Genomic DNA, 16361 nt, shown 5'->3' on the forward strand with positions numbered 1-16361 from the left:
AGCATACGTTACAATGTATTAAATCGATGTAAACATTTATTAGTTTTATGGTTAAACATGAAAAGATTCCTGTTAAGTAATGTTTTCCATGTATTGTTTCACTGAAACAAAATACCAAAATCAAGCACTGTTCTGGGTATATTAGTCAGCAACTAGGTCAGCATTTCCCAAACTTTTTACCTTCAAATAAACAAAGCTTGATGATGGTTTGATCATTTGAATACAATGTGTGTAAGGCAACAAAAATTAATATGCACCCCTTGGGGTCCCTAGGACTGAGTTTGGGAAACGATGAACTAGGTAATGTGTCAGTCTTAGTCCCAGCTTTGTACCGACAGGTTTGTCTTCAGATCTCACATACTGTGATGCCACTGAGGTTTTGCAGTGTTCTGTTGGTCCACACTCAGGAAGGAGTTAGGCCCGAACCAAGTCCAAGCACAGAGGTGGGTCCAGTGTAGGTCAGTATCCCTCATCAGCCCAGGTGATCTCGTATTTAGGATAGCGCACCTTCAGTTTCTCTGTGGAAACAGCGTGATTTGCTTTGCCAAAGCCCTGCAAAGAACAAGAAAGCAATTCAAATGATAACTTGGCTGCTAGGAAATAACGAACCTCAAGAGATGTAATATCAGCCATGCAATATCAGAAAACCCAAATCAATAGACGTACGAGTTCCACTGAAATAACAACGCTATTCTGCATTCTCTTACCATGGAGTAGCCATAGACGTGGATCTTCTTTGACTGGCAGTCGTGCTTAATCCTTCCTCCTCCAATACATTCACAGTCCAGGTGCCCTCCTTTCTCAAGCTCCTCTGCTACCTTGTCATAGATATCCGCTGCAGGGACAAAAACACAAAATCATTCATGTACTCAAGGTTTCAGAACCAATCTCTTTGAAATACTCAAAATACACAATATTTCAAAAGCACTGATGTGCAGAATAACCCAGTGAAAGTCTGTTGTTTTTTGTATGAGGAATGTACACTATATCTACAAAAGTACACCCCTTCAAATGAGTGAATTTGGCTATTTCGGCCACACCCGTTGCTGACAGGTGTATAAAATTGAGCACAGAGCCATGCAAACTCCAGAGGAAAACATTGGAAGTAGAATGGCCTTATTGAAGAGCTCAGTGACATTCAATGTGGCACCGTCATAGAATGCCAGCTTTCCAACAAGTAATGTTGTCACATTTCTGCCCTGCCAGAGCTGCCCCAGTCAACTGGAAGTTACGTTATTGTGGAAGCGCAAAAACGTCTCATTACTCAAAAATAAAAATTGTAAAGTATAGTACAGATACCAAAAATAACTAAGTAGTACTTCAAAGTATTTTTACACCACTGCCCAGGAGAGTGGAGGCAATTATGTATTGTTGTCTCTTCCTTCTTCCCTTTGTATTGTTGTCTCTACCTTCTTCCCTTTGTTGTTGTTGTCTCTTCCTTCTTCCCTTTGTATTGTTGTCTCTACCTTCTTCCCTTTGTATTGTTGTCTCTACCTTCTTCCCTTTGTTGTTGTTGTCTCTACCTTCTTCCCTTTGTATTGTTGTCTCTACCTTCTTCACTTTGTTGTTGTTGTCTCTACCTTCTTCCCTTTGTATTGTTGTCTCTTCCTTCTTCCCTTTGTATTGTTGTCTCTACCTTCTTCCCTTTGTATTGTTGTCTCTTCCTTCTTCCCTTTGTATTGTTGTCTCTTCCTTCTTCCCTTTGTATTGTTGTCTCTTCCTTCTTCCCTTTGTATTGTTGTCTCTACCTTCTTCCCTTTGTATTGTTGTCTCTTCCTTCTTCCCTTTGTATTGTTGTCTCTACCTTCTTCCCTTTGTTGTTGTTGTCTCTTCCTTCTTCCCTTTGTATTGTTGTCTCTACCTTCTTCCCTTTGTATTGTTGTCTCTACCTTCTTCCCTTTGTATTGTTGTCTCTTCCTTCTTCCCTTTGTATTGTTGTCTCTTCCTTCTTCCCTTTGTATTGTTGTCTCTTCCTTCTTCCCTTTGTATTGTTGTCTCTACCTTCTTCCCTTTGTATTGTTGTCTCTACCTTCTTCCCTTTGTATTGTTGTCTCTTCCTTCTTCCCTTTGTATTGTTGTCTCTTCCTTCTTCCCTTTGTATTGTTGTCTCTTCCTTCTTCCCTTTGTATTGTTGTCTCTACCTTCTTCCCTTTGTATTGTTGTCTCTTCCTTCTTCCCTTTGTATTGTTGTCTCTACCTTCTTCCCTTTGTTGTTGTTGTCTCTACCTTCTTCCCTTTGTATTGTTGTCTCTTCCTTCTTCCCTTTGTATTGTTGTCTCTTCCTTCTTCCCTATGTATTGTTGTCTCTTCCTTCTTCCCTTTGTTGTTGTCTCTTCCTTCTTCCCTTTGTATTGTTGTCTCTACCTTCTTCCCTTTGTATTGTTGTCTCTACCTTCTTCCCTTTGTTGTTGTTGTCTCTACCTTCTTCCCTTTGTATTGTTGTCTCTTCCTTCTTCCCTTTGTATTGTTGTCTCTACCTTCTTCCCTTTGTATTGTTGTCTCTACCTTCTTCCCTTTGTATTGTTGTCTCTTCCTTCTTCCCTTTGTATTGTTGTCTCTTCCTTCTTCCCTTTGTATTGTTGTCTCTTCCTTCTTCCCTTTGTATTGTTGTCTCTTCCTTCTTCCCTTTGTATTGTTGTCTCTACCTTCTTCCCTTTGTATTGTTGTCTCTTCCTTCTTCCCTTTGTATTGTTGTCTCTACCTTCTTCCCTTTGTTGTTGTTGTCTCTACCTTCTTCCCTTTGTATTGTTGTCTCTACCTTCTTCCCTTTGTTGTTGTTGTCTCTACCTTCTTCCCTTTGTATTGTTGTCTCTTCCTTCTTCCCTTTGTATTGTTGTCTCTACCTTCTTCCCTTTGTTGTTGTTGTCTCTACCTTCTTCCCTTTGTATTGTTGTCTCTTCCTTCTTCCCTTTGTATTGTTGTCTCTTCCTTCTTCCCTTTGTATTGTTGTCTCTACCTTCTTCCCTTTGTATTGTTGTCTCTTCCTTCTTCCCTTTGTATTGTTGTCTCTACCTTCTTCCCTTTGTTGTTGTCGTCTCTACCTTCTTCCCTTTGTATTGTTGTCTCTACCTTCTTCCCTTTGTTGTTGTTGTCTCTACTTTCTTCCCTTTGTATTGTTGTCTCTACCTTCTTCCCTTTGTATTGTTGTCTCTTCCTTCTTCCCTTTGTATTGTTGTCTCTACCTTCTTCCCTTTGTATTGTTGTCTCTACCTTCTTCCCTTTGTATTGTTGTCTCTTCCTTCTTCCCTTTGTATTGTTGTCTCTACCTTCTTCCCTTTGTATTGTTGTCTCTTCCTTCTTCCCTTTGTATTGTTGTCTCTACCTTCTTCCCTTTGTATTGTTGTCTCTTCCTTCTTCCCTTTGTATTGTTGTCTCTACCTTCTTCCCTTTGTATTGTTGTCTCTTCCTTCTTCCCTTTGTATTGTTGTCTCTACCTTCTTCCCTTTGTATTGTCTCTACCTTCTTCCCTTTGTTGTTGTTGTCTCTTCCTTCTTCCCTATGTATTGTTGTCTCTTCCTTCTTCCCTTTGTATTGTTGTCTCTACCTTCTTCCCTTTGTATTGTTGTCTCTTCCTTCTTCCCTTTGTATTGTTGTCTCTACCTTCTTCCCTTTGTTGTTGTTGTCTCTACCTTCTTCCCTTTGTTGTTGTCTCTACCTTCTTCCCTTTGTATTGTTGTCTCTACCTTCTTCCCTTTGTTGTTGTTGTCTCTACCTTCTTCCCTTTGTTGTTGTCTCTACCTTCTTCCCTTTGTATTGTTGTCTCTTCCTTCTTCCCTTTGTTGTTGTCTGTGCCCAATAATGTTTGTACCATGTTGTGTTGCTACCATGCTGCGTTGTCATGTGTTGCTGCCTTAGGTCTCTCTTTATGTAGTGTTGTCTCTCGTCGTGATGTGTTTTGTCATTACACACACAGTTGAAGTCGGAAGCTTACATACACCTTTGCCAAATACATTTAAACTCAGTTATTCACAATTCCTGACAATTCCTAACTGTCTTAGGTCAGTTAGGATCACCACTTTATTTTAAGAATGTGAAATGTCAGAATAATAGCAGAGAGAATAATTTATTTCAGCCATCACAATCCCAGTGGGTCAGAAGTTTACATACACTCAATTAGTATTGGTTAGCATTGCCTTTAAAATTGATTAACTTGGGTCAAACGTTTCAGGTAGCCTTCCACAAGCTTCCTAAAATAAGTTGGGTGAATTTTGACCCATTCCTCCTGACAGAGATGGTGTAACTGAGTCAGGTTCGTAGGCCTCCTTGCTTGCACACGCTTTTTCAGTTCTGCCCACAAATGTTATATAGGATTGAGGTTAGTGCTTTGTGATGGCCACTCCAATACCTTGACTTTGTTGTCCTTAAGCCATTTTGCCACAACTTTGGAAGTATGCTTGGGGTCATTGTCCATTTGAAAGACCCATTTACAACCAAGCTTTAACTTCCTGACTGATGTCTTGGAATGTTGCTTCAATATATCCACATCATTTCCTTCCTTTAGAAGCCATCTATTTTGTGCAGTGCACCCGTCCCTCCTGTAGCAAAGCATTCCCACAACATGATGCTGCCACTCCCATGCTTCACGGTTAGGATGGTGTTCTTTGACTTGCAAGCCTCCCCCTTTTTCCTCCAAACATAACGATGGTCATTATGGCCAAACAGTTCTATTATTGTTTCATCTGGCCAGAGAACATTTCTCCAAAAAGTTCAATCTTTGTCCCCATGTGCAGTTGCAAACCGTAGTCTGGATTTTTTATGGCGGTTTTGGAGCAGTGGCTTCTTCCTTGCTGAGTGGCCTTTCAGGTTATGTCGATATAGGACTCGTTTTACTGTGGATAGATACTTTTGTACCGGTCTCTTCCAGCATTATCACAAGGTCCTTTGCTGTTGTTCTGGGATTGATTTGCACTTTTCGCACCAAAGTACATTAATCTCTAGGAGACAGAACAAGTCTTCTTTCTGAGCGGTATGACGGCTGCATGGTCCCATGGTGTTTATACTTGCGTACTATTGTTTGTATAGATGAACGTGGTACCTTCAGGTGTTTGGAAATTGCTGACCAAAGATGAACCAGACTTGTGGAGGTCTACAACTCTTTTTCTTGGCTGATTTCTTTGATTTTCCCATGATGTCAAGCAAAGAGGCACTGAGTTTTAAGGTAGGCCTTGAAGTACATTCACACCTCCAATTGACTCAAATGATGGCTTTTAGAAGCTTCTGATATGATAATTGACATGACATAATTTTCTGGAATTTTCCAAACTGTTTTTGGCAGTCAATTTAGTGTATGTAAACTTCTGACCCAGTGGAATTGTGATACAGTGAATTATTAGTAAAATAATCTGTCTGTAAACAATTGTTGGAAAAATGACTTGTGTCATGCACGAAGTAGATGTCCTAACCGACTTACCAAAATCATAGTTTGTTAATTAACAAGAAATTTGTGGAGTGGTTGAAAAACGAGTTTTAATGACTCCAACTGAAGTCTAGGGAAACTTCCGACTTAAACTGTACACACACACACACACACATACGACAAAACACCACTACATGAAGAGAGACCTAAGACAACAATATAGCAAGGTAGGGCTGGACTGTCTGACCTCTCTGACATTTTCAGTGACATACGCCCCACCTACTGGCTCGCAAGCGTCACTGTCGGCACAGTACGAGTCTTAGTCTGTAGCTAGTAGATCAGTGACATATACATGAATTATACTAAAACTGAAAGACAAAAAGCATCCTCATTCATGGTCCTCTTACCATGATATTCGGCCCAGGCATATCCACGTACAATATCTACGCTCGAATCGTCGCCGTCTTCTTTACTGTGTACTCGAATGAGAACGTATTTGAACACACCCGTCGGGTCGATTTCTGCCTCTGGAATGTTCGCCATTAGGGAAGCAGCCTTCGTTTGAGTACACATTTTTCCTTAAAATACTTCCACGAAATGCAACGTACTTAGCTAGTTCGCACAGCTGATAATGATTGAATTTGAAATAGTAGACAATTCTTCCTGCGATGATCAATGTGGAAAGAAAGACCAGAAGCACACTTCCGGAAATACAGAAAGATGCTATTATGGTACTTGTAGTTTTAGTCAGTTGTAGTCAATATACAAACACCACTCATGTACAAAACAAAACAGTTTATTTTTTGTTATCAAAATACAAAATGAATATAAATCACAAACAAATGGCACTTAAATGTTGGGTAAATGTGTTGTGAGAGTGATGTTGAACATTAATTATAGCCTACATTGCGTGCTGTACAGAAAACCCCCTATTTGTTAAAGCGAGGATATTTAAAATGTATTGACAGCCTGGGAGTACTCACTTTTTATCTCTGTGTAAAGAGAGACAATATAATTAATACTTTATCCAACATTATATCTACACACTCCAGGATAGTAACACCAGAATAAGGGATTCCCTTATGATGATTAGCTGGCAATGTCACTGCTTCCTTTCTTCTTCCCGCGGCAGGCTTGCAGGGAGACGTACATCAGGGCGGTGGTGAGGAGTAGGGCGAAGAGGAAGAGCAGGGCCGCCCAGGCTCCAGGTTTCAGAGCCTTCCTCAGGCCTATGCTCTCCCCCGGTAGCAGACTGCTCAAACTGAGCATGTAGCCCAGGGCCCAGCCCACAGAGGTATCCCCTGCCTAGTGACATTTCAAACAAACACCTCAGGTTAGCCTGGGTACACTCAGAGCATTCTGATAGGCACTTGGTGCACTAGGGGTTAAAGCTGAAATGGAGAGGCTGTAGCCTAAAAATAAGTAAATTACAAACACTAACAAGACTTTGTGTAATGTCAATGATAATATTGGTATCTGGAGTAAAATAAGGAGATCGAGAAATAAATCATATTCACATCAAGCAAGCGTACCTTTTTCTGGAAAGAAATGCGGGGGAATGAGATCTCGTCAAAGCCATAGCCTCTCGTGAAGAGCACCTTGGTGAAGACAGAAGCAGCACAGAAGTCCTGCAGACGAGGCTCCTGGTCTGGGGCCAGCACCAACATCTGAAACAGGATACAAAAATGTGTACTGCATAGCCATGAAATCCATCCAGAAATCCATGAAAACACATGCAAACACTGACAGGGTCTCTCACATGCATGCAGGCTCTCTCCCCTTCACACACATGTTCTCTCTCACTCTCTTACACACACACACACACACACACACACACACACACACACACACACACACACACACACACACACACACACACACACACACACACACACACACACACACACACACACAAACACACACAAACACAAAGAGAGGGCTGCTGACCTCATTGATGCTCATGTTACAGACAGCACGGGCTGCCTCTTCCAGTTGGGCAGGGGTGGCAACAAGGATTCCTGTAGTAGTCTGTAGGAACTGGTGAATGTAGAAGAAGGCTGAGAACGCCTAATGGACAAATGGAGAGAAAGAGAGAAAAAAAGGATGAGTTATGATTAGGGTCAGAGCTGTAGTTAGGGTTAGGTTTGTGTTTTGAGGGTTGGGTTTATGGTTAGGGTTGAACCACGATGTGGACATGAAACTAGGTTTAGGGTTGTAGTTGAGGATAGGGTTAGGGTTGATTCAACCACTGTATGGGGCCCCTCCTAATGCCTCTCACCATGAAGCTGCCACTGACATTGGGCTGGAACACCTTGTCAAAGGAGCACTGGGAGAAGGGGCAGCTGTGGAAGGAGAAGATCTCAGTCATGTTGCCCAGGCAGTGATCATAGTCGCCACTGCCCTCCACAGATAGGGCTGCCTGTGGATTGTAGCCAGAGTTGGGTGTCAGGCCCACCGTGCAGGGAGAGTCAAACAATGCCCCCATCTTCATGGTGACGTTGTAGCCTGCAGGGAAGCACGGGTGGGACATTTTCCCTGTGTGACCCTGACCCTGAGAGAGAGACAGAGAGAGAGATAGAGACAGAAAGAGAGACACACACACAGAGATGACAGAGAGAGACAGAGAGAGCGAGACAGACAGAGAGACAGAGACAGAGAGAGAGAGAGAGAGAGACAGAGAGAGAGAGAGAGAGACACACACACAGAGAGAGAGATGACAGAGAGAGAGAGAGCGAGACAGACAGAGACAGAGAGAGAGAGAGAGAGAGAGAGAGAGAGAGAGAGAGAGAGAGAGAGAGAGAGAGAAATTTATTACAGTAACTTGACACTTTCCTATAACAAGTAGAGACCAAGCTACAGTCATAAATGGAGTACTATGGTACTGAGGACCAAGATCTATTGTTGGAATTAATGCCTGGGATGACTTTCAAATACACATGGTTATCTTAATCTGTTATAGATACAACACATAGAAACAATCTGGGGGTGATATATTAGTGGGTGGGTTTCCAATGATTTATAACAAAGTCTAGATTTCTTGTAACGTGACATGACTGGGAAAGACTCCGGGCCCTTGCTGGAGTGCATAAAGGTAAATACACACACTATGGAGACGGAAGGTACAGAGAGTTGCACGGTACTGCAATGTCCTTTTTCGTCACTGTAATACAGTCCGGGATTCGGCGCAATTTTGTACAACCTAAAAACTGAAAAGCGCCTTATCATTCCTTTTGCAGACATGGGTGCAGTGTTGTCGCTTGGTTCCTTGATCTGATATATAGACTATATTAAAAATCCGTCTAGACCTTCATTACCTTCTCTCTCTAGTCAGAATGCGACTATGCCATAATCAGGACAGAAAATGGACCTCAACCCAGGGGTGGGAGATGGCAGTGTACTCCTAATTATCCCATCTGACACATCGAGAATATTGAAATACTGCTAGTTTTTTGTCAGCATGCTATTGCAGCCAATTGGATTCCATGAAAATGCGAATCCTAGCATTGGGGCGAGATTGCTCGTTTTTTGGAAGCATGCGGTCATTAAAAACAAGCAGAATTTCAATCTTCTAGATAATTTCACTTATAATTCACGTATTCATGTATCACAATTCCAGTGGGTCAGAAGTTTACATACACGAAGTTGACTGTGCCTTTAAACAGCTTGGGAAATTCCAGAAAATTATGTCATGGCTTTAGAAGCTTCGAATAGGCTAATTGACATCATTTGAGTCAATTGGAGGTGTACCTGTGGATGTGTTTCAAGGCCGACCTTCAGTATATACATATGAAATGGGTAAAACAGTATGTAAACATTATTGAAGTGACCATTGTTCCATGTCTATGTACACAGGGCAGCAGCCTCTAAGGTGCAGGGATGAGTAACCAGGTGGTAGCCAGCTAGTGACTTAGTTCAGGGCAGGGTAATGGGTGGAGGCCGGCTAGGGATGGCTAACAGTCTGATGGCCTTGAGATAGATGCTGTTTTTCATTCTCTCGGTTCCAACTTTGATGCACCTGTACTGACCTCGCCTTCTGGATGATGGCAGGGTGAACAGGCTGTGAAATGGAGTGAAGCTTACAGTAAGTAGCCTTTAGGGGGTTCTGATGTTGTTGTGGCCAAACAGAGTGTTTCCTACCGTCACCAAGTGAGCCAGTAGGCGTTTGAAGACCTGGTCTCGTCCGTAGCACAGGAAGCTGTGTGTGTACAGGGAGTAGTCATAGCCATACAAACGTAGATTCATCCTGTCCCTCTTGTCCTCCACCTCGTCCTTGGTCACAAAGGTGATCTGGGTGGAAGCCCCACCAAAGTCCAGCGCCCCCACAGTCTGTCTGCCTGGGCTCAGCCAATGGCCCACAAAGCCATACTGCAGCGGGCACATAGGGACAAACATAGTAATATGAGAGGTGTGTGGGTAGCTTGTCTAGTCAGCTGTGCTGTAATGGTCACTAGAGGTCCTCAGGTAGCCATCTACTCAACCAATTAATCCTAACACAAGAATCAGCCTTAGTGGTAATCAGTCATTTGGTAGCTATAATCAATTTCCTTTCAATCTTCAAAGAATGTCTACAGAAGCTTGAAATGAAACTAACACAGGGTCCTTAAGTTTTTAACTGCTTATGGTTGCATTGAAAGAAAAGCATAAGGCAGGGATCGATTTCGAATCACCATAGCAATGTTTATGCAGGATCTTTATTTACAAACAACTGTATAAATAAACACTTATTTGGGGTACCATAAATAAATATAGAATGGTGAAAGATGAGCCATGGTACCTTGATGAAGTTCTCCAAGAGATAGTTGACAGTGACCCAGCCGTACGCTCCCTCCTCCTGGCCACTTAAGATGGCTGCCCCCTGGTAGTTAAAAGGATAGGACTGGATTGTTCGACCCACTTCTTTTAAGACCTGAGCTGACTGGACAGGGCTGGAGATACTGTTGAGAAAGGGAAATGTACCACTTCAGATACTTTAGATGCGCAAAGAGAAGGTACAGGCACGAATCAACATGGGGGTATTGACTGAACAACATTACTCAGCTTGACAACAATAACCAGTGTCGTAAAGTACTTAAGTAGAAATAAAATACTCGTTACATTTGAAATGCTTAGCAGGACAGGAAAATGGTCCAATTCATGCACTTATCAAGGGAATACGTGGTTATCCCTACTGCCTCTGGTGGACTCACCAAACACAAATGCATCGTTTGAAAATGATGTCTGAGTGTTGGAGTGTGCCCCTGGCTAGCCGTAAATTTAAAAAATGTTGCCGTCTGCTTTGCTTAATATAAGAAATTTGAAAAGATTTATACTTTAACTTTTGATACTTAAGTATATTTAGAACCAAATACTTTTAGACTTTTAATCATGCTATATTTTACTCTGTAACTTTCACTTTTACTTCAGTAACTTTGTATGAAGGTGTCTATACTTTAACTCAAGTGTGACAGTTGGGTACTTTTTCCACCACTGACAATAACCCATTAACGAGACACACGCACATCTCTCAATCTTGTTGTTGACTCATCTCAGAACCCCAACCTGACTCACATTTTACCCTGCAATAACACAAAGAGAAAGACAAGGCGACAATTCCATATTTTGATTTGTTAGAATCTCTTATTGTGCAACTTTGTGTGTGAATGTATTTTATAGTAACGTTAGGTACAGTTAAAGTCAGAAGTTTACATACACTTAGGTTAACTTATTTTTCAACCACTCCACAAATTTCTTGTTAACAAACTATAGTTTTATAAGTCAGTTAGGACATCTACTTTGTGCATGACACAAGTCATTTTTCCAACAATTGTTTACAGACAGATTATTTCACTTATAATTCACTGTATCACAATTCCACTGGGTCAGAAGTTTACATACATGAAGTTGACTGTGCCTTTAAACAGCTTGGAAAATTCCAGAAAATGATGTCATGGCTTTAGAAGCTTCTGATAGGCTAATTGACATAATTTGAGTCAATTGGAGGTGTACCTGTGGATGTGTTTCAAGGCCTACCTTCAAACTCAGTGCCTCTTTGCTTAAAATCATGGGAAAATCTAAAGAAATCAGCCAAGACCTCAGAATGAACATTATAGACCTCCACAAGTCTGGTTCATCCTTGGGAGCAATTTCCAAATGCCTGAAGGTACCACGTTCATCTCTACAAACAATAGTACGCAAGTATAAACACCATGGGACCACACAGCCGTCATACCGCTCAGGAAGGAGACGCGTTCTGTCTCACAGAGATATATGTACTTTGGTGCGAAAAGTGCAAATCAATCCCAGAACAACAGCAAAGGACCTTGTGAAGATGCTGGAGGAAACAGGTACAAAAGTATCTATATCCACAGTAAAACGAGTCCTATATCGACATAACCTGAATGGCCACTCAGCAAGGAAGAAGCCAATGCTCCAAAACCGCCATAAAAAAGCCAGACTACGGTTTGCAACTGCACATGGAGAAATGTCCTCTGGTCTGAAGAAACAAAAATAGAACTGTTTGGCCATAATGACCATCGTTATGTTTGGAGGAAAAAGGGGGAGGCTTGCAAGTCGATGAACACCATCCTAACCGTGAAGCATGGGGGTGGCAGCATCATGTTGTGGGGATGCTTTGCTGCAGGAGGTGTACATCACAAAATAGATGGTATCATGAGGAAAGAAAATTATGTGGATATATTGAAGCAACATCTCAAGACATCAGTCAGGAAGTTAAAGCTTGGTGGCAAATTGGTCTTCCAAATGGACAATGACCCCAAGCATACTTCCAAAGTTGTGGCAAAATGGCTTAAAGACAACAAAGTCAAGGTATTGGAGTGGCTATCACAAAGCCCTGACCTCAATCCTATAGAACAGCTCTGTCAGGAGGAATAGGCCAAAATTCACCCAAAATATTGTGGGAAGCTTGTGGGAGGCTACCTGAAACGTTTGGCAATGCTACCAAATACTAATTGAGTGTATGTAAACTTCTGACCCATTGGGAATGTGATGAAAGAAATAAAAGCTGAAATAAATAATTCTCTCTACTGTTATTCTGACATTTCACATTCTTACAATAAAGTGGTGATCCTAACAGACCTAAGACAGGGAATTGTTACTAGGATTAAATGTCAGGAATTGTGAAAAACTGAGTTTAAAGTATTTGGCTAAGGTCTATGTAAACTTCTGACTTCAACTGTATGTATGTGAACTTCTGACTTCGTCCGTCCGTCCGTCTCTTTGATGTACATTCTGTTAACTTTGCTTGTGTTTAAAACCATTGTGTGCAAGAGCATGAGAAATGTCTATGTGTACATATCTGCATGGACATGGGTGTCTTAGTGTAACTTTGTGTGTACATAATGTGTGTGTATCAGTGGAGGGGAGGAAGGGGAGGATGACGGAATGGATGATACCATTCCATTCACTCCATTCCGGACATTATTATGAGCCGTCCTCCCCTCAGCTGCCTCTACTGTTGTGTATGCTTCTTTGATCAGAATGTAGGAATATGACATCCCTTGTGTTTTAAACAGGTGTGGTAGTGTTTGCTTAGAGCTTGACAGATGAAAGGTGGGGGCGTGTTCTTGCCTGTCTGCCTCGGAGTGTGAAATCCTTACCCACTGATTGTATGTAAACAAAGGTACACACACACAAAGATACACAGACACAAATGCTTGTGCACTCACACTCAAACACACACAGATGCATACACAAACTATAACTCACTTGAGCAGCCTCATGCCAGCGGTGGCTCCGAGGTAGACAGGTGTGAGGTGGTGCCTGGCTCTGGGGATGTCCCGCGTGGCCTGGTCCAGACAAGACTGGAGGCTTCTCCCTGCCTCTCGCTGCTGTCCCGCATAGCTAGAGATTCCTCCACCTGCATAGCGGGAACACCCAGACATACTTTATGGCAGAACAAACACCCCTCACCTGGGTGTCCATGCCCTGGTTCATGGAGCAGGATTAAGCCCAGGCAGTGACCCAGGGATCAGGTCATGCATGCCTTCCCCTAACTCAGACCAGATCAAGAGAATTCCCTGCATTCTGTGGGGCATTGAAGCAGGTGGCAGAGCTTTCTGCTCAACACATTACATTGTGAGGGAGAAGTTGGGTAGTCTCACCCCTTAGAATGCTTCTGTTCCAACACACAAAACTCACACACAAACTACTTTCCAATACAGTTAGCTAGCTTAGCTGGAGCCCGACGAATTCCAAGACAGACCAAACTGCCCAGGTGCTACCTTGAGTCTAACACCCTTGAACTCTTTGTTTCTAATACCCTGTGAGGTAGAGAGGAGGAAGAAGAAGTCGAGATTTCATTTAAAGGTCTTAACCCATGCGGTTGCTGAAAGACAGTAAAGTACAGTAAGTGAAGCATGTATTGTTTCCTGGCACTAGCGGTACAAGTGATGACAGATGGGAGGAGCTGTTGAGGAGTTGATGTTGCTGCTTCAATCAATCAAATGTATTTATAAATCCCTTTTTACATCAGCCGATGTCACAAAGTGCTATACAGAACTCCCTAGCTGCAACCTACTTGCACGGACTTCTCTGATAACTTACTGTGCTTACTATGACTATGACATGTAGTTGTCTGACCTAACAATCTGGATAAGAGCCTCTGCTAAATGACTAAAATGTATATGCTGTTTACATGTACTCTAGGAGAGCTGGTGTACTTACAAATACTTCACATGAATTAAAGCAGCTAACTACCGTGATCTATACAAACACGTAACTCTTCTAGGCATGACAGGACTGGAAAACCACACAGTGCACTGAGTCACTGCGGAACTATTGACAGATCCACCGTTGCTAGGCATCTATGTTTTTCTGCTTCTTTATCTATGGCCTTGTGTGATGAGATACTGTAACCCACACGGCGTGAACACAGCACACAATGGGGACTGTTCTTTGCCAACTGGAGCGCCCAAAAAGTCTTCTTGGGGTTAAGGTTTTGGGTAATACAGTATTTTACAATTATTATTGTTTAAAAAAAAGATTTTTTATTTTTATTACCTTTATTTAACTAGGCAAGTCAGTTAAGAACAAATTATTATTTTTAATGATGGCCTAGGAACAGTGGGTTAACTGTCTTGTTCAGGGGCAGAATGACAGATTCTTACCTTGTCAGCTCGGGGATTCAAACTAGCCACCTTTCGGTTACAAGTCCAATGCTATAACCACCTAGGCTACCTGCCACCCCATTTGCCTGCTTTTTGATAAACATTTCGGATGTAAATCTGTACTTTCTGGTACTTCAAATAATTGGTTACTGACTGGTAACACATGGTAATACTACTTGTTTTAAGGAACAAAAGAGTAATAACAATTTAATTACGATTCTACCAAGTAATTTCTATGTAAACACTTGGTAAATAGCAGACAACCACCTGGAAGAATCCTTCCATTGGGATACTGTCTTACCCTTGGGGTGGCATTCAGTGTGCTGAGTGACCACACCCGTGCCATTCTGCTTGTCTGCCGGCCACTTGTAGATGTACATGGCTGTGTGAGAGGAGCCTGCGTCCAGGACTATCCCATACTGGGGAGAGGGTTGGAGAGAAGAGAAGAGAGGGAGATTAGAGACAAATCTTGAGAAAAAAGAGCTGATTTAGAATAATCCCCAAGAAAAGACAACCTAATTGGGTATACTCCAAACCATAAAAGGTTACAAACGATCAGGTGTTTGAAATCCATCTATGCCAAGACATTTAATATGGATAGAGACATCTGGAAGACATTTAACTAGATTGAAGGCCTGTCCTCTGGCTTTTATGACATTGTGTATACATTTTGGGCAGCAAGAATGTTGCTTGCATGTTTACGTCATGGTAAGATAGATGGAAAGTTGTAGAGGATGTGAAAGAGGATGAGGGAATTAATTAGGAGAAGTAAGAGGCTCTGTCTGGTCTGAGAACAACCCGTGATTGCAAATCATGAAGGAACAGTTTAGAGTGTGTACGCTCCAATCCTGATTATGCTATGAATCATAAACTCTAAACATGGTAAATTGTGTGTAAATATTCAAATGAGTAAGGCCACATTAACTTTCTAAGATACTGTCTTCTATGAAAACCCTTGGGCCAACATCCTGCATGAGGCCACTTTGTAATGATGACATTATTACAGTGGAACTTACTATGACCAAAATATGCTGAACAAAAATATAAATGCAACATGTAAAGTGTTAGTCCCATGTTTCATGAGCTGAAATAAGAAATCCCAGAAATGTACACACAAAAAGCTTATTTCTTATGAGCACAAATTTGTTTACATCCCTGTTAGAGAGCATTTCTCATTTGCCAAGATAATACATCCACCTGACAGGTGAGGCAAATCAAGAAGCTGATTAAACGGCATGATCATTATAAAGGTGCACCTTGTGCTGGGGACAATAAAAGGCTACTCTAAAATGTGCAGTTTTATCACACAAAACAATGCCACAGATGTCTCAAGTTGAGGGAGTGTGCAATTGGCATGCAGATTGCAAGGAATGACCACCAGAGCTGTTGCCAGAAAATTTAATGTTAATTTCTTTACCACAAGCCGCCTCCAACATCATTTTAGAGAATTTGGCAGTACTTCCAACTGGTCTCACAACCTGCAGTCAACGTGTAACCACGCCAGCCCAGGACTTCTTCACCTGCGGGATCATCTGAGACCAGCCACACGGACAGCTGATGAAACTGAGGAGTGTTTCTGTCTGTAATAAAAAAATAATTCTGATTGGCAGGTCCTGGATCCCAAGTGGGTGGACCCACCCATGGCTGCGCTCCTGCCGTCATGTGAAATCCATAGATTCATTCATTTATTTAAATTGACTGATTTTCCTTGTAACTCAGTAAATTTGTTGAAATTGCGTTTTTATTGCATTTGCGTTTCTATTTTTGTTCAGTATAGTTATACATCACGAAACAAATATCATAAACCAGTCAGATGCCAAACACAGTCAGGTAATTATACAAGTCTCAACAGCAGTGTCAGAGAAAGAGAGACAGCAATTAAAATGTAACTATGGGTGTAG

At 41.8% G+C, this 16361-nt stretch overlaps 2 protein-coding genes across 5 annotated transcripts in view; both read right to left on the bottom strand.

Annotated features, from left to right (window-relative positions):
- Positions 1–18: 18 nt before the first annotated feature.
- phpt1 (phosphohistidine phosphatase 1) lies at positions 19–6072 on the bottom strand. Its single transcript, XM_020466024.2, has 3 exons — positions 5764–6072; positions 708–835; positions 19–552 (listed from the first exon to the last, which is right to left on the bottom strand). Exons 1-3 carry the CDS (start codon positions 5927–5929, stop codon positions 460–462), a joined length of 387 nt encoding a protein of 128 aa, XP_020321613.1. The 5' UTR covers positions 5930–6072; the 3' UTR covers positions 19–459.
- Positions 6073–6136: 64 nt separating this feature from the next.
- LOC109874180 (ectonucleoside triphosphate diphosphohydrolase 2) overlaps positions 6137–16361 on the bottom strand; it is a 49576-nt gene continuing 39351 nt past the window's right edge. For 3 of the 4 annotated variants that reach the window (XM_031809286.1, XM_031809285.1, XM_020465989.2), the window contains exons 2-9: positions 14762–14879; positions 13061–13211; positions 10131–10290; positions 9494–9721; positions 7635–7907; positions 7304–7423; positions 6889–7023; positions 6137–6661 (exon numbers count right to left, since the gene is read on the bottom strand). In XM_031809286.1, coding sequence (XP_031665146.1) covers positions 6446–6661; positions 6889–7023; positions 7304–7423; positions 7635–7907; positions 9494–9721; positions 10131–10290; positions 13061–13211; positions 14762–14879 — 1401 coding nt within the window. In that variant the 3' untranslated portion in view covers positions 6137–6445. Of the gene's footprint in view, positions 6662–6888; positions 7024–7303; positions 7424–7634; positions 7908–9493; positions 9722–10130; positions 10291–13060; positions 13212–14761; positions 14880–15877; positions 15901–16361 lie in introns of those variants that run through there. The other variant, XM_031809287.1, reaches the window with a different exon arrangement.

This window comes from Oncorhynchus kisutch, linkage group LG29, assembly GCF_002021735.2.
Source record: "Oncorhynchus kisutch isolate 150728-3 linkage group LG29, Okis_V2, whole genome shotgun sequence".
NCBI lineage: Eukaryota > Metazoa > Chordata > Actinopteri > Salmoniformes > Salmonidae > Oncorhynchus > Oncorhynchus kisutch.